Source organism: Drosophila miranda, chromosome 4 (genome assembly GCF_003369915.1).
Source record: "Drosophila miranda strain MSH22 chromosome 4, D.miranda_PacBio2.1, whole genome shotgun sequence".
Taxonomy (NCBI): Eukaryota; Metazoa; Arthropoda; class Insecta; order Diptera; family Drosophilidae; genus Drosophila; species Drosophila miranda.
Genome location: NC_046677.1, coordinates 12,232,646 through 12,258,245, shown reverse-complemented (window position 1 = coordinate 12,258,245; position 25,600 = coordinate 12,232,646). Strand labels below are relative to the sequence as shown.

Here is a 25,600-nt window from a genome sequence, read left to right as displayed (position 1 = left end):
GAATGAGTTGCTAATTCCCCCAGACATTGCTCTTTTCCATTTGCCATACATCTCCCCTCCCAGGGACTATGCTTTGTTCTAGCTATATATATTCTATAATAAATATGCTACATATACTGGATGTTTGCTAGTGGTCTCCCAGCGCTATATAATCTCGCCTTCTATTATTTATTTTCCAAGCAGATGTGATTTATTATGATTTATCTCAGCATCTGTCCGCAGTACAGGGCCAGCACACCGAGTGGAATCATTCACATCATTTCAGCATTGTGCGCATGAGTTCTCTGTGTCTCTGATACAAAACTCTTTAGTTTTATTCGTAAATCAGCGCGCATTTGGGGGCCTTTCCTTATATTCTCTTTTGGCTCTCGATCAACACAACTAACAACAAGGTGTTAGTGCTACGTACAATACAAAATTAGCTACAGTCTGGGAAACAAATATAGGAATTAGTTTGAGACAAATTAAGATAATCTACATATTCACAAAACTACTCTTAATCGTCTCTTAAAATTAAGAAATTCAAGATCTTTTTGAATAATCAGCCTTTCGAAAGCCTTAGCCCGTTAGGCGCTTTAGTTGAAATAATCCTTTAAATATTTAATTTGTTGAAATGCCTTCAAGGTCTGACCATTTATTTCACATATATTTTTTAAATATTACATCAGTTTAAAAGCTATTCACAGGGTATGCTACCCTCTCTTATTTGAAATAAAGTAATACCATTTGATTAAATACAAAATGCCCAACATCGTTAGCACCTAGCATCAAATAATTTCCCGAAAAGTTTTCGAAAACGATTCGACTAGTGCAGAAATTGTTGCCCGAATGTTTTGGCCGCCAAGTGTGAAAGAATCGAACGAAAAGTAATTTATTTAATGTTTCGAGAGTGTTCGGTACCCCGGCAACAATTGCTGGCTGGCTGGCTGGGAAGGAAAGCATAAAGCAAGGAACAAGTACAAACAACTGCGGGCTTGCTCAATTTGTTGTTTCTGTTAAATAAACTCAAAATTCATAGAATAGAATTTTCCAAGCAGACGCACTTTACACATGCAAAGGGGTACGGGCACGGGCACCCAGACACTCTCACTGCCAGCGGCACGGGCTTTCGTATACATATATGCAGACATATAGACACCGACATGACCGATGGTCGAAAAATATATACAGGAGAGAAGAAGGAGAATTTGTTTCGAAATGTGAAATGTGTTTTTCGGCTTTTCGGCTTTTCGGGTTTTCGGCCGAGGAAATTTCTTGTGCGAATTCAGTGCGACTTGGGCTGCTAACTTGAACGCGTTGCAAACGAGAAAAACCATCCGAAAGAAAGAAAATTTTCATCTAAAACTAACACATAGATATATCTATATCGTCTATCTATCTGGCTGGGCTGTCTATATATACAAATATATATAGATATATGTAGATACGAGTATTTTCTCTAGCAAAAGTGAGCAATACGTCGTGCCGTGGCGCGTTTTATTAATAGAAAATTACAAAATTCTGAACCGAACAATTGTGTACGAAAAGGGTTTTCGAAACCCTCAAATATACCTCGGACCGATTGGGGAGAGCCCCAAAGATAATCTTTGGATACTCAATAAACGATATAGATACATGTACCATTTGATTATATAGACAAAACTATTTCCCAGTGATTTAGCAGTGTTCGTGTTCGTGCCGAAAGTTATATAAGAAGGCGTGATATTTTGTGCGAAATAAATTTCAATTCATTATTCATAATTTTATTTCAATTTTCCATGAATTTTTCAGTGTTTCTGTGTGCTTAGGTTTCCCTTGCTAAATCTTTTCGTAGAACTTGCGTGCGATTCGGCATAAACCATCGCCTACGACAGAAAAATAAATAAAAAGAAACCGATTTCTTCCTTCTGGCTGCTGTGTGGAGGCGGTGTGTAAAAGTGATTCGAAGTTGAACTTGAAATACAAAGCAGGCGGCTAAGATGAGTTCTGGGTAAGTTATAAAATAAATCTGGGGGCATGGGAATAGTTATAACCTGTAGTACACTGTAGCTTCGGGTAACATAGCAATCCAATCTGGACAAGATTTGTGGCAGCTGCACTATATCTTTCCAATGTTTTTCAAGTGTGTTCAGCAAACTAATAAAAAACACAACGCCATGCCGGAGGAGCTGTTTGAAAGAATGGGACAATAAATAAAACATGTATGAATAGATATATATATACTATATATATCGTATATACAGAACATCTTTATGATGTCTTTCACAATTAAGGCTCTCACATGAGTTTTTTTGAAGGCCATCGATTCGCCCACACTCACGCCCTCCCTCGAAGCTCTCTCGACTCGGCCCCACGGGTGCACGCGCTTTTTGGCAGGCGACAATTTTTTCCTTTTCCCCGGCACCCCTGTCTTTCCCTCACATAAAGGCGAATTAATTAATTAAATATCGTATTTTTCAACGAGATTTTGGTGCAGAGTTTTATGTTCTACCCCCAGCCGCCAGCTGTCTCTCGGCCGTGTCTAAAAGCATTTGGCACACGTGTTGGGAATTTAGACAACTGACGGCATTCACCGGAAGTTTTCCTCTGGCCACGCACTTCACTCAGACAATGCCCGAGAACATCTCAAACAACGAAACAAATTTAAGAATTTGGCATAAAATGCAGTTCACTTATTGTTTGATTTTTTCAACATTTTTCTTCGGACAGAATTTTCTTTTTTTGCACTGCTCTGCTGACGTTGATGTGTCGCGCATAAATTTTCAGCACCCACGAGAATCGGCGATAATATATTGAGGAAATTGGGTCAAAGTGATGCGAAGAGAAAAGAGAGCAAAGGAAAAGTATGGACAGAAAACAAGAAATTAATAATAATTAAGATGTATCAATAATATAATCAATGAAAATTACAGATAACTGTTTTTTTTTCTTCCAAAATAAAATGTGCATCCGCCTTTATTGATCGTTAAACTCAGCTAATAATACTTGTAATATTCGCAAAGTCAAGGCATTGTTAAACTTCAAAATCGATTCCCTGTAAAAAATCATAAATTTCTAGGTTCAGTCAATACACAATGTATTGATTTTTAGGTATAGCTAAAAGTATAATCACTTCATTTAATTTCTTGCACATATGTATTATCAAGTATACGATATGTGGACTTGAAATCTGTATATCTTGTAAAAGCCACAAAAACATACATACGTACATATATTTTCTGCCATTAATTTACGTGTGAACTTGGAACAAATATTGACAAAGTAAATATTTCGTAAATATTTTATTTATTTAAGTTTTCGCATCTCAACGACCGGACTTTTGATGCATTACCAGACATGACTTTGATTTTTGTCAACGACACTTATTTTGACACTTCTTTGTCGGTTGTTTTGCTTTTGTAAATTGCGTACATCAGGTGTGAATTTATTTGTTTTAGTCATTTTTGCATTTTTAATGGATTTCACGAAGTTCAAGTTGATCGCATTTGACCGTGAAATTCGAATGTACAGGGGCAGAATAACTTAAAAGAAGATGCGTAACGTCGATAAAAAGAAGAAATAAAACTGTGATGAGAAGACCACACCCAAAAAACACCATATTCAAAACCCACTGGGAATTTAGGTACTGGCCGTCAATGTGATTATACTTAGAGCACTCCCAAGATACTTGAATCTATGATTCATGAAATTGATTGAATTCGAAGAGGTAATCAAATGATCTTTGAAAAGGAATAACTAAGAAAAGGAGGTTTTTAGGGAGAGGAAAAAGTACAAAATAGATTAGTTAGGGAAAAAAAATTGTTACAAACTAGATTTAATTTATTCCAGTCTATAACGCGTATCGTATATTTGTTACGTACTTTCACTTAAAACCAAAAAAAGGAACTCTCTCAAATCAAATTTTCGTGATTTAGTTTTCCCATTCCACAAATCAATATCATGGCAATTTGTCAGCCAACACCAATTCAAAGTCAGTGGAAAAAAAACCAAAATCGAAAAAAGGCGCTGCCGGGACTCTGCTGCCCGTCTGGCCATAAAACCGACGACCACATGTGGTTGTGGTAGGAAAAATGTACGAGTATAAAAATTACGTATCCTCCAATCAGCCGAAGAAAAAATATTGCCGCAGTGCATTGTGCAACGGGCGCTGGCTCGGTTTCACTTTCACCTGGAGTCGCCAGGGTGACCCAGGCCAGATTAATATAAATAATTACAAGCCCAGACCCAGACCCAGACACAGACCCAGGCCAAGCCCAGAGCTCAAGCTCAAGCTCAAGCGCAAGTCCAGGCTCTCCGCCTCTCCGTCTGATGTGGCCATGTCATGCAATCAACGCAGCGCCAATCGCAAATGACAAATGCAAAACGAGCTGCAGACTCGGGTAGTCGTAGAAAGTGATGAATGGGCTCCCTGATTGCGACTGCTGAGCCCCCTCTTCGTATACGTATACTCGTATACGTAGACTTTTTTCCCCACTTCGGAAAGTTTCGCCCCTCGGCGTATAACAAGTTTTTCAAGGTCAGTCCCAGCAATAAGAGGCCTGAAATATTATAATCTTACACATGCCCGCCCGTGTCGTGTCCGAGGGTGTGGGTGGGATATGAAAATCAGCTTTTTCTATATTATTAGCGTGGCTTTCCCTCGCTTTGTTTTACGTTTTCCTTAGAGATCTTTTTGTTTGCTTCCGCTTTTAATGGCATATAAACTTTAGTTCGTTTTTATGTTTGCAAATTGAGAATTATTTATAAATAGGATTAGTTATACCTACTACATATATTCTTCTTTGGTTGTTTTGTACCTTTCCCTTATTTCTTGTTTAGTTTGGGTTAATTTATGGCCGCTATCGCTAGACTAAATGGCGTTGCCATTAAAGTTTTGGTAGCACTTTGTTTTTGGGTTGATGATGAATCCAATTATATAGAAATTATATTGATCTAACTGGAAAATATGAAAGCTAAATTTAAACTCATTTGGGGATTTATACATACATACATATCTTTATATATCTATCTATGTATGTGTACTCTCATATACATAGCTTATGGATAATCCTTTTTAGCGCCACCTGTTAGCTGTCGGACAACAAGAATTCTCAGAACATCAAAGATGGTTCAGAAGTACTATAGATATAAATATATTTTCCAGACAATTTTCAACTCTAGTCATAATATTTGTAAAAGCATTGCCATTTTTATTTTCGGTGTTGCGTTTAAGAGATTGCATTTAGATGCATCATAGAATAAATCAAGAAAGTTAAATTGGGTCAAAAAAACCAAACAAGGGCCAAAAGAAATGATTCGAGAAATTGTTTTCAGAAAGAGAAACATTTAACACATAATTAAAGAGAATATTTTCTTAGGGGGAAGAAGTCTGTGGCCTGTGGCTAACTAATTAGATGGCCCTCGTGATTGATGATTGATGGCTGCAACAGACCACATATCTCTGTATGACCCACTTTTGGGGCAGCCAAAAAATACGATTTTTACTGAATGAATAAGTGGAGACCAGAGACCAGAGACCACAGACCAGAGAGCAGACATTTGACAGCTGGTTAAGGAATATTGTTTACATAGTATATGAAAGATCGAAAAATATTGTCAGGCACTCAGATTATAGATTTCAAGTGTGCGTCAATTGGGGCCGTGCCGGCTCTAATGTGTCTGTCAATCCGAATGAGTCAGCGCAGCCGAGCAAAACTATTCTGGATACTCTGGGTGGCTTTCCGATCCTAACGAGTTCGGTTCCCCAGTCAGAACGACCTTAACGTGAAGCTGCCGCTCCGGGTCCGCGTCGATGAGCTTCTGAACGCTGCTAGCCGAATAGTGAACGAACTCCATGTGGACTAAGAGCTGCTCCACCTCCCCGAACCCGTGCCCGTAAGCACCCGTCTGAGTTTGCGCAGAAAGCTGACATAGGGCTTTCTGGCCATGCTTATCTTGGTCGCCGTCCAGGAGCGTGATCTGGACACCCACATCCGTGGTCATCAACGGACTGACCATGTAGAAGATGACGGTCTGTTCCACGTTGTCGCTGGCGTTACCGTTGTGTTTGTTTGGCAGCGGAGTGACATACATTACGAGCATTACGGGCAACTGATGGACGATTTGCAGCTCTGGAGAGACCGGAGTGCTGAGTCCCGCCTTCGGGGTGCCGTGGTAGGCGAGCACAGCAATCACATAGCTTGTTCCGGCCTTCAGTTCGTTGAGCTGCACATGAAACAGCTCGGGGCAATTGGCCACTGTCTCCAGCATCGACTCGCCGGGGCTGTGACCCATCAAAAGATGGGTTAGCATCTCCATTGGCGTCAGCTCCGCCCCACAGAATGGCACTGGACACTTCAGTGGTCTGCTGAAGATCTGCTCCACATCGAGAAAGGCCTGTCCCACATTTTAGTGGCGTATTGTAGGGACGTATACTGCATTTTACAGAGTATTCGACACTTACCAACATTTCACTAGTGCATAGATCTCCACGTGTCGCCATCGTGTTATATTGCACACACAGTTTTGCCTGGGAATATTTGATTATATGATTCATTTGAAACGATTGTGCTGACTATTTGACAGAGTTATCAGACACTTCAATGCTCTTCAAATCTGCTTAAAATTATTTCATTGGCAGTGCTGGAAGAAAAGCTATTCTGGCTAGTCGCAGGCCTTGCGTGCATTGGTAATCGAATTAAGCGAAAGTTATTTCTCCAACCTGAAATACAGTTTCAATGTCTAGAATCATCCACGACCGGCAATCGGAGTCAGTCACAGACATGTTTTCTATAGTCATTTGTGTCGCAACTTTCCCCTTCTTTGTGCTTCTTTCTTCTGTCAGCATTTTAGCCCGTGGCAGGCGGCAATTGGGAGCGCAGCGCACAGATTTTTTGGCAAAAGAAAATCATTTTCGACCAGTCATTCTGCATTTAAAATTCTTCAACGCTTTCTTGCCAATTATTATTTAACCGACGGGGGCCTCAGGAAATCCCAAGGCAGTCGTCGATAATCTTACTTATCTTATCTTCAAGGCTAGTGGGAAGCGTTTCCGCAGATGCTTGTGTTAATTAGAGCAAAAAGGTGTACGTGGAGCGTAGCTGGGACTCGATTGAGAAATCCCCAGAAATGTGACAGAAAGAGGAGTGCGAGATAAACGGAGAACGGGCTGGTTTAATAAAGAAAAACCACCAAAGTAATAAGCAGGCGACATGACAGCCGTGCAAAAACAATTAGCTGCACGATAAGAGTGGCAGATACAGCCTGGAGATACCAGATACCAGATACAGATAGACCAAAACGTCGAAAGTATTTGGCGTTTAGCTTTAAATTTGTCGTCGGCGTCGAACGGCTGTGACAGACGTATAAATTGGTCTGCTCTGCAGGTCGCTGGCAGGCCGTGTATCTTGCAGATACACAGCCACAGACAGCCACCGCGTGCCAGCCGAACGTTTATCATGAGCTCGGTTTTCCTTTTGCGGCAACGAAAAATGTATCTGCAACAAGTTGCCGAACAACTCAGACCCCCAGCCCCAGCCCCAGACGCAGACGCAGGCGCAGTCGCCAACCTCCAGCGAACTCGACTTCAATGCGCGTCGAGACTCTGCTGCGTTCAGTCGCCAGTGCGCTTTCAGATACACTCGTCGTAACCCGACTTCAGATACTTCTGCGCTGCGCGTGTGTCTAAACTTTCATGTGTCCATGTGTGTCCATGTGCGTCCATGTGAGTGTCTGTGCGGGTCCTAAGTGAGAAAATTCGTACCCAAAAACAAGGCCATTGTAAGATGTCCCCCTTTTATCTCTCTCGGGAGGGCCGAGCAATCTAGTAGTACCAGTGGATTCTGTTTAATTTGATTAGACGCTTTAGCTCATGGCTAAAAATAATAGAGCTGCGTGAGCATACGAGTATATCTGAGGCGGAACAGCTGCCTGCTCCATATTGCTTACGCGCCTCTTTGATTTCCCCAACCGTCCGTTGATTCTTCTCGGCTGTTCTGAGTCATCAACGAAATGATCATTTGCCGGCTGGTCTGCACCGAAAAAGGTTAGATTGGCTGCCCCATCGATCGCTGAGTCACTCACTCACTGGGCTCTGGGGCTTGGGTCCCATAGTGTCTGCCTGACTGCCAGTGCCTTTGTCTGGGAATTGTCAAATGCAAATCGATGGAGCAAACAAATTCACTCTTTGTTTGTGCTTTATCAACATACGATTAGTATCTCCACTGGGGCATAGGGCAATTGTATAATGTAATAAAAAACTCTTCAATCTTGTAGACTTTTCTTGCTCCCGATTGCTATACCAGTTTAACCAACTGCACAAAAAATTTAAGATAATACAGTAAACAATATAAATAATAGAGATTAACGAAAAACAATGGCCACCTCAACGCTGCAATCTCCGGCCGCGTCGCCGTCCCCATCTTCCACACCCTCGTCGGTAAAGAATCCGCAACTGAAGCGCGTCGTCTACTCCAAGTATCGGGAACTGCTGGGATCGTACAACGATAAGGCCAATGCCATCATCGACACGCTGCCTTCCTATATGGTGCGTCAGGATCGTGGATTTCAACTGTCAGAGTTGCCCCTGACTGCGGATACCAAGAACTGCCTGGAATCATCGTAAGTCTCTGTCTCCGTCTCCGTCTTCGTCTCGTTCTCGGGGGCCCAACAAAGAAAACTTTCGTCAGACAAGCGTTGTCCCTGATAAGCATTTAAAGCGCAATAGCAAAAAAGTTGGGAAAAATACTCGTGGCGTAAAGAACAAAACAAAACAATTTCTTGGCAAATATTTATCACAAGATTAGCTCAACTGTGGAATGTGGGCGGCTGGTCAGGGCACCCTGTACTTTGGCTGCGGCTGCGGCTTTGGCTTCAGCTCCAGCTTCAGCTTCAGCCGTGTCTATTTATAGACACGCTCGCATACTGAGAGATGGCCGGACAATGACTATCATTATGTCATGTTGCATGTGGCAGCTCTCAAGTTCTTACTTCCACTGCTGCGGATGGTGCTGCTGGGTCGCCCTTGATCTTTAAATATGCGCGGGCAGCTGCAACTGCAACTGAAGCAGCGCCGCGGCAACAAGTTTGCTTTTTCTAGAGGGTACTCCAAGGAGTGATGGACTTAATAGATGGCGTATATGATTTTTGGCGTATATTACATGAATTTCAGAAAAGTTTAGGGATTGTTCATAATTGAATAAAATTCTGTACTTCTATTAGAACTCAAATAACACATTGTGCTCAAAGTCTTTTATATCTTAGTAAAGATATTAAATACTCATTTAATTAATAATTTATCTACAAGTGTTCAATAAGACAAGATATCTAATATGATTGGCATTAAATACTCGTAAATAAACAGTCGGATTCATGTTAGAGTTTCCCCCCATGGCGAAAACGTTTCGAACCAGAATCTTCCTCATATCTTTCTATCTTTATATCTTGCAAACAGATGTAGTTAGACTTCTATGTTTTCCTCATGGGGTATCTCCCCGTCGATCGCCCTGCTCCACAGCACTCGTCCAGCAGTGCTCGTATCTGTTGCATCCACCCAACTCCGAGCAGGCAGTCGCAGTTGACTGCAGATACATATTTGCACGCTCATTTGCATGCGCAGGGGGGCAGATCCCAGTCAGAGTCGAAAAAGAGTCGAAAAAAAGTGAAAATGCAAATTGCACAGATGTTTTTCTATCATTTGATTTTGAGTTTTCTAGCATGTTTTCTCCTCACGCACGGACAGCTTTCCGTGCTAACAAGAGCAAGATTTTTCCGTTTTTTTTTTGCCTTTTATTTTCGGCATGAATGTCATGCCAGCGAAATGCTATGGCCTATACTCGATTTGCTGGGAATATATTTTTTTTGTATCTGTATTTTATGTATTACAAATGTCTATTTATGGCGCAAAGTGCAAATCGAAAATGTCACTGTGAGTGGTGCATATGATTATGATTCATCAGCAGCAGTATCAGCAGCAAGGGAATTATGTACATTGTGCAATGTGCAAGTTAATTAGTCACGTCCGATTATGGGGTATGCAAATGACAATGTGGCCTGCACTTGACCAGATCTTCCTGCTTCTGCTCCCCAGTGGCTTGACATGCTCTCGGGAGACCACTAATTGCCAAATCTGTCAAGCAGTTGTGGTCAATTGCAGGCCGTGTACGAGTACCAGTCGAAGGTACTGACGCCATGTATCGGCCATTGACGTCATCGGACGACATCTGCCATGGGATGGGATGGGGCGCCGCGTGGGCCTTCAACGCGTGTATCCAAAAGTTTTTAATGTTTGTTTTTGAGATGGTGATTTTGGCAACAGACTGTTTTAGTTTAGTTCAGAATGCGTGATGGCCAACGGACCGGTCGAAACAATGAAAGAATATCGCAATTGAACAGGAAATCACCAATGCACTTGCGCGCACTGACATTTTCCTAGGCTTGTCGGGATCTAATAATTTTCATAACCCGATGGCCGGGCCAAATATGGCCAGCTAACGTTTAATAAACAGAAACAGTTAACGAAACTGTTGTGTAAATTGAATTGAGTTTCCTACCCTGCCATACTCGCTAAATACGAACGTTGCACCGAACTGAACGACCTCACAATTTTGGGCACGCCTCGACAATTATGGAAGCTGTCGCTGGCGATGCCAATGCTATTCATTCGGACATAATCAATGGCAAGTTCAGCCGACTTGGGCATGAGTGTCTGCAACTTGTTGGGGCATATCTCTCCATAGTTTTCCGCGCCGTCCTATAAGGAGCAAACAGCATTTCTTTGATCGCGCCTCTTATAGGGGCAATTGCCGATTTGTTTTTTGTCATTTGCTGACGATTCTGTCAGCAACCGCAGCGCGGGAGTTGCGTCATTTGCATTTGACTTTGATGCACGCGCTCCAATTTGCATCTGAGGCGCTCTGTGCTCTGTGCTCTGTGCTCTGGGGGTAAGCTGAGTGTTGCAATCGTTTTCCCACACTCGGCCTTCGCATTTGCGGTTAAGCACGGCCCGGTTTAGCACCGTAGAGGGCAGGGCGGTGCAGGGCAGGGCAGACACAGAGTACATACGAGTATATCTGAATAAATTTGCCACACTTTGGCCGTGTCAACTTTGTGGAACGGAACGGAACGGAACAGTCTGGCAGCAGACGCAAAGACGTCACCTGTTCCTGTTCGCCTGACCCACTTGGAGGCGAATCATTCACGCACTCTCCTCACACACTCGTGTGTCGCCTCTGTCCGCCTCCGAGCGGGGAAATATAAAAACTAATGAAGCTGACTGACAAGAGGCACTGGCAAGTGGCAAGAGGCAGCATACTCGTAGCATGCAACAGGCCTGACAACTTTTCAGAACCCGAACGCGAACCAGAAACGAGGCCCAGACCTCCAGCTCGACGGCCAGATGCCTGCCCATCACTTTCTTTCAGCATAACTGGCTTTCAACATCCATACGTACATATCCATCTGTGTACGTATCTCCTCCCATGTTGGGACTACAGCAACGAGAACGCCGCCGAATATCTTCGATTTTCGCTTTTAATTAGCAAATTGTCAACGTTAAAGGCCTTTAAAATTAAGCAAATTGTGTGGAGAAAAGTCGACATTAAATATTGAGAGAGATGTACATGAAAAACGAATTATGATGATGGGGGAAAGCATAAACGGGAAAGGTAGGGTAGCTACTCGAAAAAAGTGTAAAGTATAGAAAAAATATCACCCAGGAAATGTGGTCTTATAAATTTATATACATATTCTAAATCCAACGGCAATCGATTCCAACTAAGAAATCGAACCCAGAGATTCCAATAACATTAAACTTCACTGAGAGAAAAATGGCATAGTAAAAAGAAACACACCCATATTTAAATTAAATATACGGTTTTAAAATTACTTTGATTTAAACATAAATGTACATATGTATTTGTCGTCTTTTTAATATGGCCCATTGGTTATGAATGGGTGGACTGTATAATTTTTAATAGGTTTTATTTCATTTATTTGGTGATTATAATATCGGAGGTTATATATCTATCAATAGCGGGGTTGATTTGCGGCGGTACAGCGATATGCGGGCGGTTGCAAAAGGGAATTGAAAGATAATGCGATGCGACGGTCCCATGTAAAACACAATCAGAAGCCGTGAATAGGGCAGTTGTAATACAAATGAACATTGAACTAAACTAACCAGCTAATTTCTCAACACCCATATTTAACTTATTTGTAGGAAATATATTCAATTTATATATGAGTACTTTTTTCTCTGGGTGTATATGAAATGGTACACAACATACATATAAATGATATAAATTCCAGAGGGGGTCCCAAAAGATGAGGACTCTTCAAATATGCACGATTGTCTTGGAAATCGTAAAATAAATTAACTAAATCACATTTTTTGCTCTGAACCAACGAAAGTAATCCAATTCAAAATTATTGTGATGAGAAACAAAAAACCATGGCATTTCTGCGAGACAATGTTTTCTGCCATAATATAATGCCCCATGAAGTCGTCTCACTTTCAACCTTTCAAATTTGGCACTCCGTCGGGCGCCTCACCATATATGGACGGTGCCGGTGCTCCGCAACAACTTCAACTCACTTTCCCCCTCGATCGTAAAAAAGTCAAGGCATCGCGCGGCTCATTGAACCATCGATGAGCGTCTCATTAGTGAGGCAGCAGCAAAGAAAGGAAAACACACAAATGAGGGCTCGCTCGCTCGATCAGCAGCGACCCAGAGGGCAAAACAATAAATTAGAAAAAGATTTAACAAAAATTTCGATAAATAGCCAAGACGCATGCGAGTAGCGAAGAATGGAGGGAAAATCAGCATAGCTCGAGGGCGAAGTGAAAATGAAACTATTTGGCAATCTCTTGGCTTTTTTGGCTAATCGTTGGCTAATCGAATTTAATCGTTGGCTTCTCTTCTCCGCAGCTATGGACAACGCGGTGCAGGAGGAGGCGGCTCAGGAGGTGGAGGGTACGAGGCCCCGGCCTGCGTACAGAATGCGATGATGACTAAAGACAAGAAGCCGTTCACCTACACCCCAGGCGGCATAGATCTCTCCCAGATCCGGTCGGAGCGCATGGCCAAACGGTTGGCACGCAACGCCCAGTCGGAGGGTGCCACAGGAGCCGCCCAACAGAACAGACCCGCCCAGCCACAGTCGCCAGGGGGAGCCCCCAATGCGGCCAACGCGATGGGCGCAGCTGCAATGGGGATGCCTTTCCAGGTGCTGCCGCCGCCGCCACCGCCACCGCAACCACAGACACAGGGTAAGAACGGCACTCAATTTGGTGCCGCTGCTGCTGCTGCACCCCCACCACCACCCCCCCAACAACCCAGCACACTAGCGCCACCCACGGGCCGACTCAGTGCACCAGGTTCGCCTGCCACGGCCCGCAAGTCTCCGACCCCGCAGCGCTTCGAACCTCCCCCATTGGGCTTCCGTCCGGAAATCAAGATTCCGGCTAACCCAATGGCCGCTCTGCGAAAGGTCCCACCACCGGTGGAGAAGAACACATTCTGGAAGGATGAGTATGTCAAGGACCGCTCCAAGAGTCCCCTGCCAGAGACTACCAGCACCACCAGCAACCAAAATGGAGACTACAATGGCAGCAATGGAAGCAATTACAACAACTCAGATGCTGTCGATGGTGAGCAGAGCTGAAGGACTCGCTGGCTTGATCATTGGGGTTTTGGTTCCGATACTGATTACGATACTCTTCATGACACCTCGCCAGCAATTACTAAGCGGTTACGGTTGCTTCTTCTAAACCACATTCAACTAACTCAAGACATGGAAAAGGCCCTACAAAAGCCTGGCTCAAACCTCCCACTAACTGCACTAAACGATTTTATTCAAGCAACAACGGTTTTCGTTTCAATGCGACATCTAATGCAAATATTTTCTTCAAATGTAGGTCCAAAATCGTTTGACAACAGCAGCAACAACAACTGCAACAGCTATAGCCCCTACACACCCACTCAGCCACAGCAACCCAAGACCCCACCCATGCAACAACAGCAGCAGCAACAGCAAGCGTATCAGCAGCAGCAGTATCCTACGCCGCCTGCCACTCCGCTGCAGTATAAGCAGGAGCAGCAGTCGCCGCGTCAGGAGTTCCGCAGTGTGGCCATGCCCACATCGCCAGCTGTCAGCGTCTACACACGTCAGGCGGAAAGTCCTCGCTCTCCCTTCGAGCGTCAGACGGAGAGTCCCCGCTCGCCCTTTGAGCAGCAACGACCACCAGCAGCCAACTCTCCCCTGGCTAATGCACCACAGCAACAACAGCAGCAGCAACAGCAACAGCAACAGCAACAACAGCAGCAACAGGCAGCCCAATCCGTGCCGTGGCGTACACAGCGTGCTCAGCCTGCCCCACAGCAGCAGCAGGCCCCACATCATCCACAGCCCATCTACAACAATGTACAGCAGCAGCAGCAGCAGCAACAGCAACAAAGATCTCGCGATGTCTTCAGCCCAGGACGGATTGAGACATCAGCAGCAACCAATTTCAATGCACAGCCGCTGCAGCAACAGAACTTTGGCCAGCAACAAACACAATATCCAGGAGCAGCAAAGCCGGTGAGTAGAAAAATATGAAGAACACTCTTACATACTATATATCTTTGAGAGGTAACCACTTTTACCACTACTTACGAGTTTAGTTTAAAGGCGATTGATTCATACTGATGAATGAATGAACCAGTCAATAAATATGAGTGTATGCACAGTCGCAAATTTCGGAGTAATTTCCATTTCGATGTGACCTCTAGCCTTGTTACTCATATGTCACATTGCGAAAGCCCTTGAGCGACGATGCATGAGTAACATTTAAAACCATTATCCTTGAATCAGTCTAAAGCTGTTAATACTTGAAATATATCAGTTTGAATACATTTCATTGCGTGTTGTGGTTTTGTAAGTTGTGGTCCCATCTGCAGTAAGCCAAAAACATTTTTCGCGCTGAAAATCATGTCAAATGCGTCGCGGAAGCACAAAGGCTATTTTTAGAGCAGAAAACCAAGAGAAAACTCAAACTAAACATTGAACGCAATCGCCAAGTGCAGCGGGGAAAGAATCAGAGCTAAAATTAGAACACCGCAAAGGACAAACACGAATTTTGAACTTGAGGCAAGGCAAAGACCCAATTTGCTTTTGAACGGAATGTCTAGAAATGGAAAATATAACAAATCTTTTAAATGATTCTTCGTCTAACTATAATTCTACATAGACCAACGTTGGATCGCTCTACATTGCTCCCCTGGCTCAGCCCACAGAGCCCCAGGCACAGCGCATTCTGCTCCAGCAACAGCAGCAAACACCGTCCCGCGACTCGCCCATGCGTCAGTTGCCACAACAGCAGCAACAGCAACAGCAGCAACAGCAACAGCAGCAGCAACCACAGCAGCCGCAGAGCAACCAGCCGCTGCGTTGGCTCAGCTCCCAGCCAGCAAGCAAGGAACAGGCACCCTGGGCTCGTGCCGAGGAAAATGGCAATGTACTGCCCTCGACCTTGAGGCAGACCACGCCGGCGCCCCAGTCCCAGCCACAGCAGCCGCCACAGTCTCAGACATCTTTCTACCAGCCACAATTGGTACAAGGCAATGGCTATGGCCCCACTGCGGGTCCTGTTTCGGCTCCGTCTGCAGCAATCGGTCAGCAGAACTTTGGCTCGCATCCCCAGGCAGGGGGACTGCGCTTGCAGATCAGCTTGAACACGAATGGCAGCAACAATAATACCACTCAAAGCGGTCCAAGGGTAAGCTAATCCTCGACACAACTCTAGGATAGCTCTGTTTAATCCGGTTATTCCATTTGTAGGAGCGCATCATACCCATAACACTGGAGCAGACCCCAACCTATGCCGCTGCACAGCCCAACTTTGGTGGTAAGTTACACCGCAAGAGCCTTCCATTTGTTCAGTATCTTATCTTTGTGGCGCTTTCCTAAAACCCGTTGATGTTTGTAACTAAAACCAAGCCCTGGTAGACTATTCCCTACCCAGCCCAGCCCGAACTGAAACAAACAACGAACCCACTCAACACTACCATGCACTCTCCACTCCCCGGAATGTCTCCTGTATTCCCTCGATTACCCTCCCCATATTCCTTGATCTTGTCCAAATGTGTAACTCTCCATCTTCTATATCAACATGTGTCTATGTATACTCTCTCTTTCCCACGAAAGCGCCTGGTGGGCACATAATACGCTCAGCTAATCAATTTGTCGATCAAGGTTACAACAATTATCCAGCCCAGTCCAGCCACCCGCACACGCAGTGGCGTGAGCCCAGCTCCCAGCGTGTCCTGTCGCCCAACCTCCAGCCTCCTCCAACGGGCAACGGGATCAGCAGCAGCAACGGGAATGCCAATGGCGCGCGGATTATACCCATTTCGATTGAGGGCGGACGTGGGGGACCCGTCTCCCAGTCTCCAGTGCTGCTTCAAAAGTAAGTACAGTGCTGCGGACCGAATGCAATGGCTTTCTCTTTTTTCTCTTTGTGTTTTACCAACACTAAACAGTTAGCCTGCACTAATGCGTATTAATTTTGTGCTTCTTTACAAACTAAACCAAACCAACGACTATTTAGTGGCAATTACAATGTGTATGTGCACCAGTGTCCACTCGAGGCAGAGATACTCTACAGAAAGAACCGTCTCAGGTAGTACGAGAGCACAGTCGCCAATCGATCGCCATAACAATCGTTTCTTTCACATCATGCACAGCTTTAAGTGTTGTAAAACATATTATGAAGCAGCAAATAAAGCTAGAAAGCTTTCATTCTGCTACAAGTTTCCTATTGAACTGTGGATAAATGTTGTGTCTTGCCATTACCATATGCACATCATCTGCAAGTACAGTCTCGTACATCTCTGCAAAATTCAAATCAATTCAAAAATGTCATGTCTTCGTCTCAACCCAATTCCATCATAAAAATCAACCTAACACGTTTCGTTCGCACAAAAACAAAAACAAAACAAATCGTTGTAATTTGGTTTTATTGAGACATTTTCGATTGCATGCTAACCAACGACCTAACCTAACATACGCCTATATCTACTTGCAGCGATCCGCGCTCACCGCCCATCCAATCGAAATCGTTTAGAATATTGCAAAAGATAACCGACACGGTGGACGATGGCAGCGGTGGAGAGCCCCCGCGCCAAGAGTCCCCGCTGCAGCAGCCAGCGTCCCTGGACGAGGCCGGGGTGCCGCAGTTGCAGCGGCCCCAGTTCGCGCGCCAGATGAGCGCCCAGCAGGCACGCAATAGTCCGACCATTGAGCAGATGCGGCGCCTGCAACTGGCCCAGGATCAGCAGCAGTCGGGTACGCCTTTAGCTTGGTCCCCGCAAGGTGAGATTTGAACGGTTCCCCCTGGCCCCCAGTCTCAGATCTATCCTCGGCGCCCCTCATACTCTCCTTTCTCCTACAAACATCGGTCTCCATTCAGCCATTGGGATGGGATGGGATGGGGTGTTGTCATGGTGAAAGTGCGTGTCTCCTGGGAAGGGAAAGTGTTTCAGGTCTCAGGTTTTTAGGAACTGTACTAACAATACTGAAAGCCGCTTACAGCCACAACAACATCAAACTTTTGGTCCTTAGTATACTAACAAGCTTTCTGTGCGTGTCCCCCATACGGTTTAAAAAATGGTGCCATTTAGTTCAATTATCAAAATTATTGCAGCTCTACTAAGTAGACTAATTTAACAAGCGTGAAATCCACTGCTCGATAAGGTTTTCTATATGGTTTGAAACTTGATTTTCTTGCAGGTAACGGAGTCTTGGCCCAGAATCGCTTTACGCCCCAACGTAATGGTAGAACAACTAAAGAAAATCACCTAGAAATGTTTACTAATGCCATATAAATCTTATCACCAGATACACCCCAACAACAATCACAGCAATATGTGCCGCCCAGTGAACAGCAGGTGCCGGAACCGAAGAAATATACCGGCAGTGCTATACCCAGTCGATCATTCAAAATCCTACAGGCAATGACAACACCCGAAAATGCCGGTAAGTGCTCCTAAAGATGTGAAAAAAAAAAAATTACAGAAGACTACCCTGATGGCAGTATATCGTTGTCTAAAAATGAGTTAAAAGTTTTGATTCCGAAACTTCATACAAAACACGAGACAAATATCATCGCTGTATATATATATATCCATATAAGCTCCACCATCCTCACATAAGTAATCCCATACAGATACACCCACCACTCGCACAAAAACACACACCCCACATGGATACATAGTACATACGAGACATTGCATCTAGAGTTTTAGTTTTCTTAAAGCCTTTTTTATTGAGAGATTTCACCTTTTGCTTTGAGTATTGATTCTTGCCCTGGTAGAAAAGCGATGCGCATACGATTTAAGTATGGAAGAACACTGTCAATCAGACTGCATGATGATGTTTTTTTCTGTACAGTTGTCAGTGCATCCCGCTCCCACCGTATCGTAAGAAGATCGAACATATTATCCAATAAAGCATCCAGTTTTTGCATCCCTCACTCGCCATATATACCTGTACATACAATAGCCTTGCTTGATCGTTTAATCAACCATTCAGTAATTCAATCAATCAATCAGAACACATATAATACCGCACTCTCACCGTGTCTATTTCTCTTCTTCTTCTTTTATATCTTATGATAACCGTGCTCCAAACAAATAAATCCAAAAAAATACCAAAAAAACCGACCTCAGAACATAAAATTCACACCGAGCTGGACTCGGATTTGGAAAATGTTGAATTGAACGAAATCCCAAATAATAATAACTATAATCAAAATACTGAAAATACTCAAAATAATAATCATAAACAGCATAACAATGAGATTAACAGTAAAACCAATAAACGTCACAGTTACACATCATCCACACCCACCCCCAAACCCATCACAGACCACACCCAGGCCACATATTCATCCAATTCATCCCTCAGTTCTGCCGACAGCTCGTGTCCCCCGCGCTCTCAGTCAGTGCCTCCACACTATCCCTATGCCTATGGCTATCCGTATCCCTGGTACATGCCACCGCCCCCTGGAGAGGCAGCTCCAATGGCCCCATCCCATTGGCCGTATCCTTATCCCTATCCCCCACCACCGCCGCCGCATCATGCGGTGGAGGGAAAGCCAGCCGATGTATATCCGCCCTACTCGTACTTCTATCCGTACCCGTATCCGCCCACAATGCCGCCCTACGGACATCCACCAAGTGGCGGCGATGCTCAACCTCCGGCTGGGTATCCACCGTTCCATGCCATGCCTCCCTACGGGCATCCGTATCCCTACCCAGTGGCCCCCAGCTACAGTCAGAGCTCCAACGATGAGAGTCGCGCCAGCAGCGTGCTCCCGGACATCATCATCACGCCCAGCACCGATGACATGCCTTCACAGGTGATCATGGAGCATCACATCAAGGTGGTGCCTCGCGATTCTCCCAAGCGGGCCCACTCCGTGGAGATCGAGGAGCTGGTGAGCAGGCCCAAGACCCGGAATATCTGCACCAGCAAGCACGAGGTCATCGATATGCTCAGCCAGCGTCTGGCCAACATTAACAAGATTGCCGGCGGCAACACCCATGCGAATCTCTCCAAGCAGCTCCAGAAGGACTATGCGGGCGAGCAGTCCAAGGAACTCGGAGCGAGATCTCCCAGCGAGAACGCTTCGATGGATGACAGCGATTCTGAGGAAGAGACCAGCGATGATGAGGACGAGGAGGAGGATACCCCAAAGCACGCAAGTCGACCAGCTCCCTTGCAGGCAATCAAGTCAGTGACCAACGTGCAGGTCTACAAAGGCAAGGCATTGGATCACCATTTGGACTCGGAGAGCAGCGATAATGAGGATGATGATGATGAGGATGTGACCACAGCGGATGAGATGTTTGACGAAGAAGAACAGCTCGAGGAAGAGCAGGAGGCTCTCATTGAAGAAATCGATGATGATTATGTGGTCGAAGAAGACCTGAGCGTCATATACGAGGAGGAAAGCGAGCTGGAGCGTAGCGAATATGCCAAGACTGTCATCCGAAGGGACGATTCCAGGTCAACCCTTGTGGACGACATAGAGAAGCAAATTGAGGACAACGACAATGATGATGATGACGAGTCCAACTCGGTGACCGTTCGCCTGCCGTTGCGTTTCTCCTTCAGTCGCAGCTCCAACGATGAGAACATAGCCACCGTCCAGGTCGGCAATACCACCCAAATCGAAGAGAAGCGCCAGAGCATCGTCAATAGTGCGGAGAGCAAGCGCAGCTCCTTCAGTGTGGCCAAAGTAGAGAGCGCAGACGAGGACGAGGACGACGACTGTGAGGTGAGTGTAACCATAAGTCTGTCCAACTCATCGCGCTCCAACTCGGTGGAGAAGTACAGAACTACAGAGGCCTATTCCGTTGAAGAGATGGCCACACCTCTCAAGGCCAGCAAGGAAGACGTATCCGCCTCTTTCTCCCTGGGCATGCGCAACAAGTTCTTGGGCGAGACCATAGCCAACGATGTGACCAACAACATATCTCGGGCCAAAGCAGAGCCTGAACCCCAAGCCAAAACTGTCGAAGAGACTGTCAGTGCTCCGACGGAGGACTTTGACTTCTTTGCCACGTTGATGGCCACAAAAATGCAGGCACAGAAAATGATGGAACAGTCCAAAAACTTCTGGAAAACCACCAACACAGAACCAGCCCCATTAGAACCGAAAGTAAAGGTTACCGACACTCCCCAACTAAGGGCCAAGGAGAACAGCGCAGAACCCCAGCTAGCCAGGCCCAAATCGGCTGATATGTCTAAGGCACAGGCTTCCTTGGAGGCAGCGAAGAACAGCTTCTGGTCCACATTCGCGACAGCTTCTCAAGAGCAGGAGCAACCAGCCCCGCTAATGGAGAATCAAGAAGGGATGGATTTCTGGGGGAGTATAGACAAGAAAAAGAAAATTGAGTCGGAAGAAAAACAGTGGACAAAAAATAAGAAAACTGTTACCTATACTCCCCTAAAGAAGGAGACGGCGACAAGAGTGGAGCACTGGACAACAACACTGCGGGCTCACGTGGAATCCATGCCATTGGCCCAAAAAGCTGAGGTTCATTTTGTGGTGGAAGAAAAGCCCATGGAGATCGAGAAGCAAAAAGAGCAGGAACAGAACGAGGACTTCTCGGCTTCGGAAGATCAGTCAAGAGCCGCCTACAAAGAAGACTTAGAGAAAGAACTCACATTAGAGGCTGAGATGGATATCTGGAATGGCCATCAGGATGAGCAGCAGGATGAGGAGGACGCGGACTTCTGGGCCGACAACAAGTCTACAGCGAGCAGCAACGAGGACGAGAAGGTTTCGGGACGCTTCGCTTACGATCCTACGAAATACCCCGAGGAGCCCCGAGAGGTGGACACTGACGAAGAAATTGATTTCTGGGCCGAGATCGAGGCGAAGAGGAAGCCAGACGACGACGATGATGTGACCTTCCACAGGTCGGCCACCTTCTGGGCCCGAAAAGAGCGTCAGAATTCTGTGGAGGAAACCCCGTACAAGCCCGTGGAAATCAAAGCCTTCAGAGCCAAGCTGCCCGATGAGCCTGCCGTGGCAATCGATGTGTGGGCCACTCTGGAGGCAGCACGTGGAGCAGAGCCGGAGATTGTCGATCCCGTTGTGGAGGAAGAAAAGGTTCTCGCCGAGCAATACGAGGAGCTGCCCCACGACACTCCCGAGGAAGAGGAAAAGGAGAAAACACAGGACCAACCCGTGGACGAGGTGCCCGAGAGCAATCTCCATATGGTCGATACCATGTCGCTAGCCTCCATGCACGAGCCGGCCACAGTCTATACCTGGGCTGCACCGCTGGAGGAAAACTATGAGGATGTTGGGGAGCCCGACTTCTGGGCCGACATCGAAGAGGATCGCGCCAAGAAGGAGCAGGGCGAGGAAGTCGAGCAGAAACGACACAACTACCGGAAGGCCATGGCCTTCTTCAACACCTCCATCGATGGCCAGCAGTCGCCACCGCAGCCCAGTTCCAGTCCAACACCCAATCGCCACAGCGTTATCCTAGAGGCTGAGGAGCCCCAAGACCCCGACCTGGGTCCACCGGGAGAATACGAGATTGTAGGCGAGGATGGGGCGATTATGGAGGAGCATAAGCCCCAGACCGCTGAGGTAGACGAAGAGGAGCGTGGAGCTCCCACTCCGACCAACTTTGAGCCACACCTTCCAGAGGTGTATGTCGAACCCGAACCAGAGATGAAGCGCTTGGCCAATGGACTGCCCGACCTGGAGGTGGATAAGTTCAGTGAGGCGCCCAAAATCTCAGTGCGCGACCGCATCAGCGCCTTTGAGGTGGGTCCCGATCAGGATGCACCCAGCTCCAAGGCATTGACCATTCAGTCGCTATCCGTGGACAGTGGTCATGGAAAGGGGACACTGTCCCGCAACAGCAGCACGCAACGCTCCGAGTCGGAGATCGAGGAGGATGACTCGGGCGTCACGGACATGAATCGACAGCTATCAGAGACGGACACCGAGTCCGAGAGCTTCCCGGAGCTGCGGAAGATGACCAGCTACCAGCGAGCCGCCACACATTCCAGACTCTTTAAGCTGCTGCAGGACGAGAATGACCTGCCCGAGGCAGCGGCCCAGGCTGACGAGTTCCAGCTGAAGCCCAGCCGGCGCAAGATCGTCCACAATGTGTCCATTACCCGGCGCCAGAATCCCAACGCACTGGGCGAGGCCGAGAGCATGACCCAGCGACGGGAGCGCCTCTCACTGCCGCTGCGCAAGAACACCAGCATCGATGCGGACAATCCCTCGACGCCCAACAGCCCGGCCTCCCCCATCATGGGGCCCTCGGCCAAGAACCAGCGCGTGGTCAGTGACAAGCTGGTCAACGAACTGGTCCAGAGCCTACTCCTCAAGAGCGACAGCACACATCTGCGCAATCTTCCCATGGAGCGGCTGCAGGCAGCCGCCAAGCGGGCCCTGGTCGAGGAGATGGACTCCGCCCAGGAGAACAGTTCGCTGGACAGCACGCCCGCACCCACGCCAAAGCAGGAAAAGGAGTACGCCGACTACTACAACAGCTGGTGCGACGCCAGCGGCAGTGGCGAGGAGGTTGTACCCTCGAAGGCCTTCCGCGCTCTCCAGGATCCGCGCCGCAGCCCCTGGACGGTGCGCTGTCCGCGGGTGCTCAGCTCAAAGACCATCAACCGCGATCTGGCCAGGGTCACGGAATCGCCAGAGATCGCCAGCGGTCGCGGCAGTAAGAGTCCAGAGTGCTTCCGTCAGCAATCCCAGTCCAGGGAACGGTCTGTCAGCAGTTGGCGCAGGGTCTAATGCTAGCTGGAAATCTCAAGGCAAGAGATGGCCTGTTGTATATAGAAGGGCGGGATCTATAGTCTTTAGCAGGAATGTGAGACCGGTTTAAGTGGGAGACCAGTTCTTCCCAGAAGAGCCTCGAACGGAACAAAAGACCTATGACCGACTAAACGAAAACCGACTTTAAACGGGCTCTTGAGGAAAACACTGTATCATTTTGAACCGATTTGCATTCCTAATCCTTTGGTAAAGTAAGCGCCTCAGGCGATCTGCCCCCACCCGCAAAACGGGCGATAAAAGGGGCTGTGGCCAGTTATTGCATTTCTCATCCCAATCACAAACACCACACACACACAACTACACACATTGTACATTTTGAATATTAATAAACTAAATATCTAATAGATACGAGTACCATAATGTAAATAAACCAATTGAGACCAATGACAAAGAAATCGTTCATTCGTTCGTTCGTTTGTTACCTCAGTAAAGCGTAAGATCAAAATCATTTCTAAATCGAACCAAAAATAATACGAAGCATATAAAACCTGAAAAACAAAAAACCAAAATCCAAACAAAACAAAAACCAATCGAAATCAACCAAAGATCTATCAAATCGCCACAATAAACAGCAAAATAAAAACCAATTTCATCTCAACTCAATGATTTTGTAAAACTCGTTCAAAATCCTAAGGTACCTAAAAATTGCAATTTTTATAAGAAACCCCCCAAAAACAGTTTGAACTAATTGAATGTTTTCATTATATTCCAAAAACTGTCCTCTATTCTATTCTATGTAATATATTATTTTATTTTCGCCGCTATTTGATTTTGATTCTGTTCTGTGTGCCATATTCTTTTTTTAATTTGTTTATAAAAATATTTGCGATAGTTGAATTGAATTGAACTGAATTTGAAACAGGTTTGTATCCTCCAATCAAATGTTCAGCTATTAACAAACTCAAAGTAAATCGTAGCACTTCCAGATATCTATTAACAATTACAAGTATTTACATCTTGGCTTTGATTAAAGTACTTAATACTCTGAAGAAATTGTTGTGTATCGCAAATATTTTTATTGAAATGTTGTAGTTCCTATACCACTCCCAACTGCTTTCCTTCCCTAGTTGAAACTTGAAACTGGAGAGCAAACTCCACCTTGTAATGAACAACGAATGAAGATTACTTTTTGTTGTTGTGACCATAAATAAATACAATCCGAATAAAAGAGTGAAACCATAAAATAGAAAATTGTACAATATAAACTTGTCGAAAAGTCGTTCGTTACATTAACCATTCATGAGTTCCAAATGCATAATTCAATGTTTCTTTTCTTATACTCAATTAATTTGTTCTACACACCGTAAGAAATATATATAAATATTTTAACAAAATTAATCGTTAACTTTAATGATAATTACAATGACATTGAATGGCTTTTACCCCAAGAATTGAATTGAGTTTAATTGAATTGAAATTGAATTGAATGTGAACAAAACAAAAACCAAACAAAAGAAAGAAATTACAAATGAAAAGGTGAAGTTTTCTCTCAACATTGATTTGGCTGCCTGGCACTTGCACTTCCTCAGTTGCTGCTTTTATTTAGTTTTTATTTGTATTTTTAATTTGACTTTTTAGTTATAGTTTTCATTCTCTTTCCTGTATATATGTATGCAAGTCCGGTCCCGGTCTTTGGTTAGAGCTCTCGACCTGGACCAGAGCATTGAATATTTCCACAAATTAGTGTTAGCTTTATCTGTTTGCTCCCCCCCAAGAGATATGGCCAATCGTATAATCTGTTCCATTTGATCTTTTTCAGGACCTGGACAATCGGATCTATAATTATTTCTCAATGCCATAGAAATCTATTATAGCGCAACAAAGCAGCATCGAGAAAACAAAACAATCGAAATGCTTGCTATACGATTAGACATCTAGTTTAAGTCCAGCCGCAGTTAGGATCGCAAGGGAATGGGCACTAAGCAGCAGTTTTTAGTCAAATTTCTTAAAACTAACCCACACCATTGTAGATGAAGAGAAAATATATATATTTTGTGTTTTTTTTTGTTTGTTTAACGCGATTTGGTAGCAGCACTAAAACCAAACAAAAACAAAAACCATTCTAACACAATTACGAAGCAACTAGCGAAAGCGAACCTTACGAATACTAATCCTAATCGTTAAGCTCTGGAAGGCAGGTGCAATGAGGTAACAACGAAACGAATCAGAACTACACTGAATACTACATATATTACAATGACAAGAATCGACTAAGATCATTATATGAATCCGGATAATACGAAACACGACTAATAAAATACTGTACTGTATACTGTA

General features: G+C 45.2%; 2 protein-coding genes across 8 annotated transcripts; one reads left to right on the top strand and one right to left on the bottom strand.

Annotated features, from left to right (window-relative positions):
- Positions 1-1,265: 1,265 nt before the first annotated feature.
- LOC108163167 (transcription activator MSS11) lies at positions 1,266-25,600 on the top strand. Of its 7 annotated transcripts, XM_017298297.2 has the most exons (12): positions 1,266-1,447; positions 1,771-1,969; positions 12,885-13,606; positions 13,874-14,538; positions 15,188-15,715; positions 15,778-15,844; positions 16,144-16,405; positions 16,547-16,618; positions 17,024-17,310; positions 17,728-17,772; positions 17,836-17,973; positions 25,083-25,421. In XM_017298297.2, exons 2-12 carry the CDS (start codon positions 1,959-1,961, stop codon positions 25,103-25,105), a joined length of 2,820 nt encoding a protein of 939 aa, XP_017153786.1. In that variant the 5' UTR covers positions 1,266-1,447; positions 1,771-1,958; the 3' UTR covers positions 25,106-25,421. The 7 variants fall into 7 exon arrangements, with proteins under 7 accessions (XP_017153786.1, XP_033248763.1, XP_017153781.1 ...); XM_033392872.1 differs by lacking the exons at positions 1,266-1,447; positions 1,771-1,969; positions 16,547-16,618 and adding exons at positions 8,233-8,577; positions 18,666-23,957 and having other exon boundaries at positions 12,885-13,225; positions 25,083-25,600; XM_017298292.2 differs by lacking the exons at positions 1,266-1,447; positions 1,771-1,969 and adding an exon at positions 8,264-8,577.
- LOC108163171 lies at positions 5,537-6,540 on the bottom strand. Its single transcript, XM_017298303.2, has 2 exons — positions 6,422-6,540; positions 5,537-6,354 (listed from the first exon to the last, which is right to left on the bottom strand). The coding sequence occupies exons 1-2, from the start codon at positions 6,512-6,514 to the stop codon at positions 5,674-5,676; spliced, it is 774 nt and encodes a 257-aa protein (XP_017153792.1). The 5' UTR covers positions 6,515-6,540; the 3' UTR covers positions 5,537-5,673.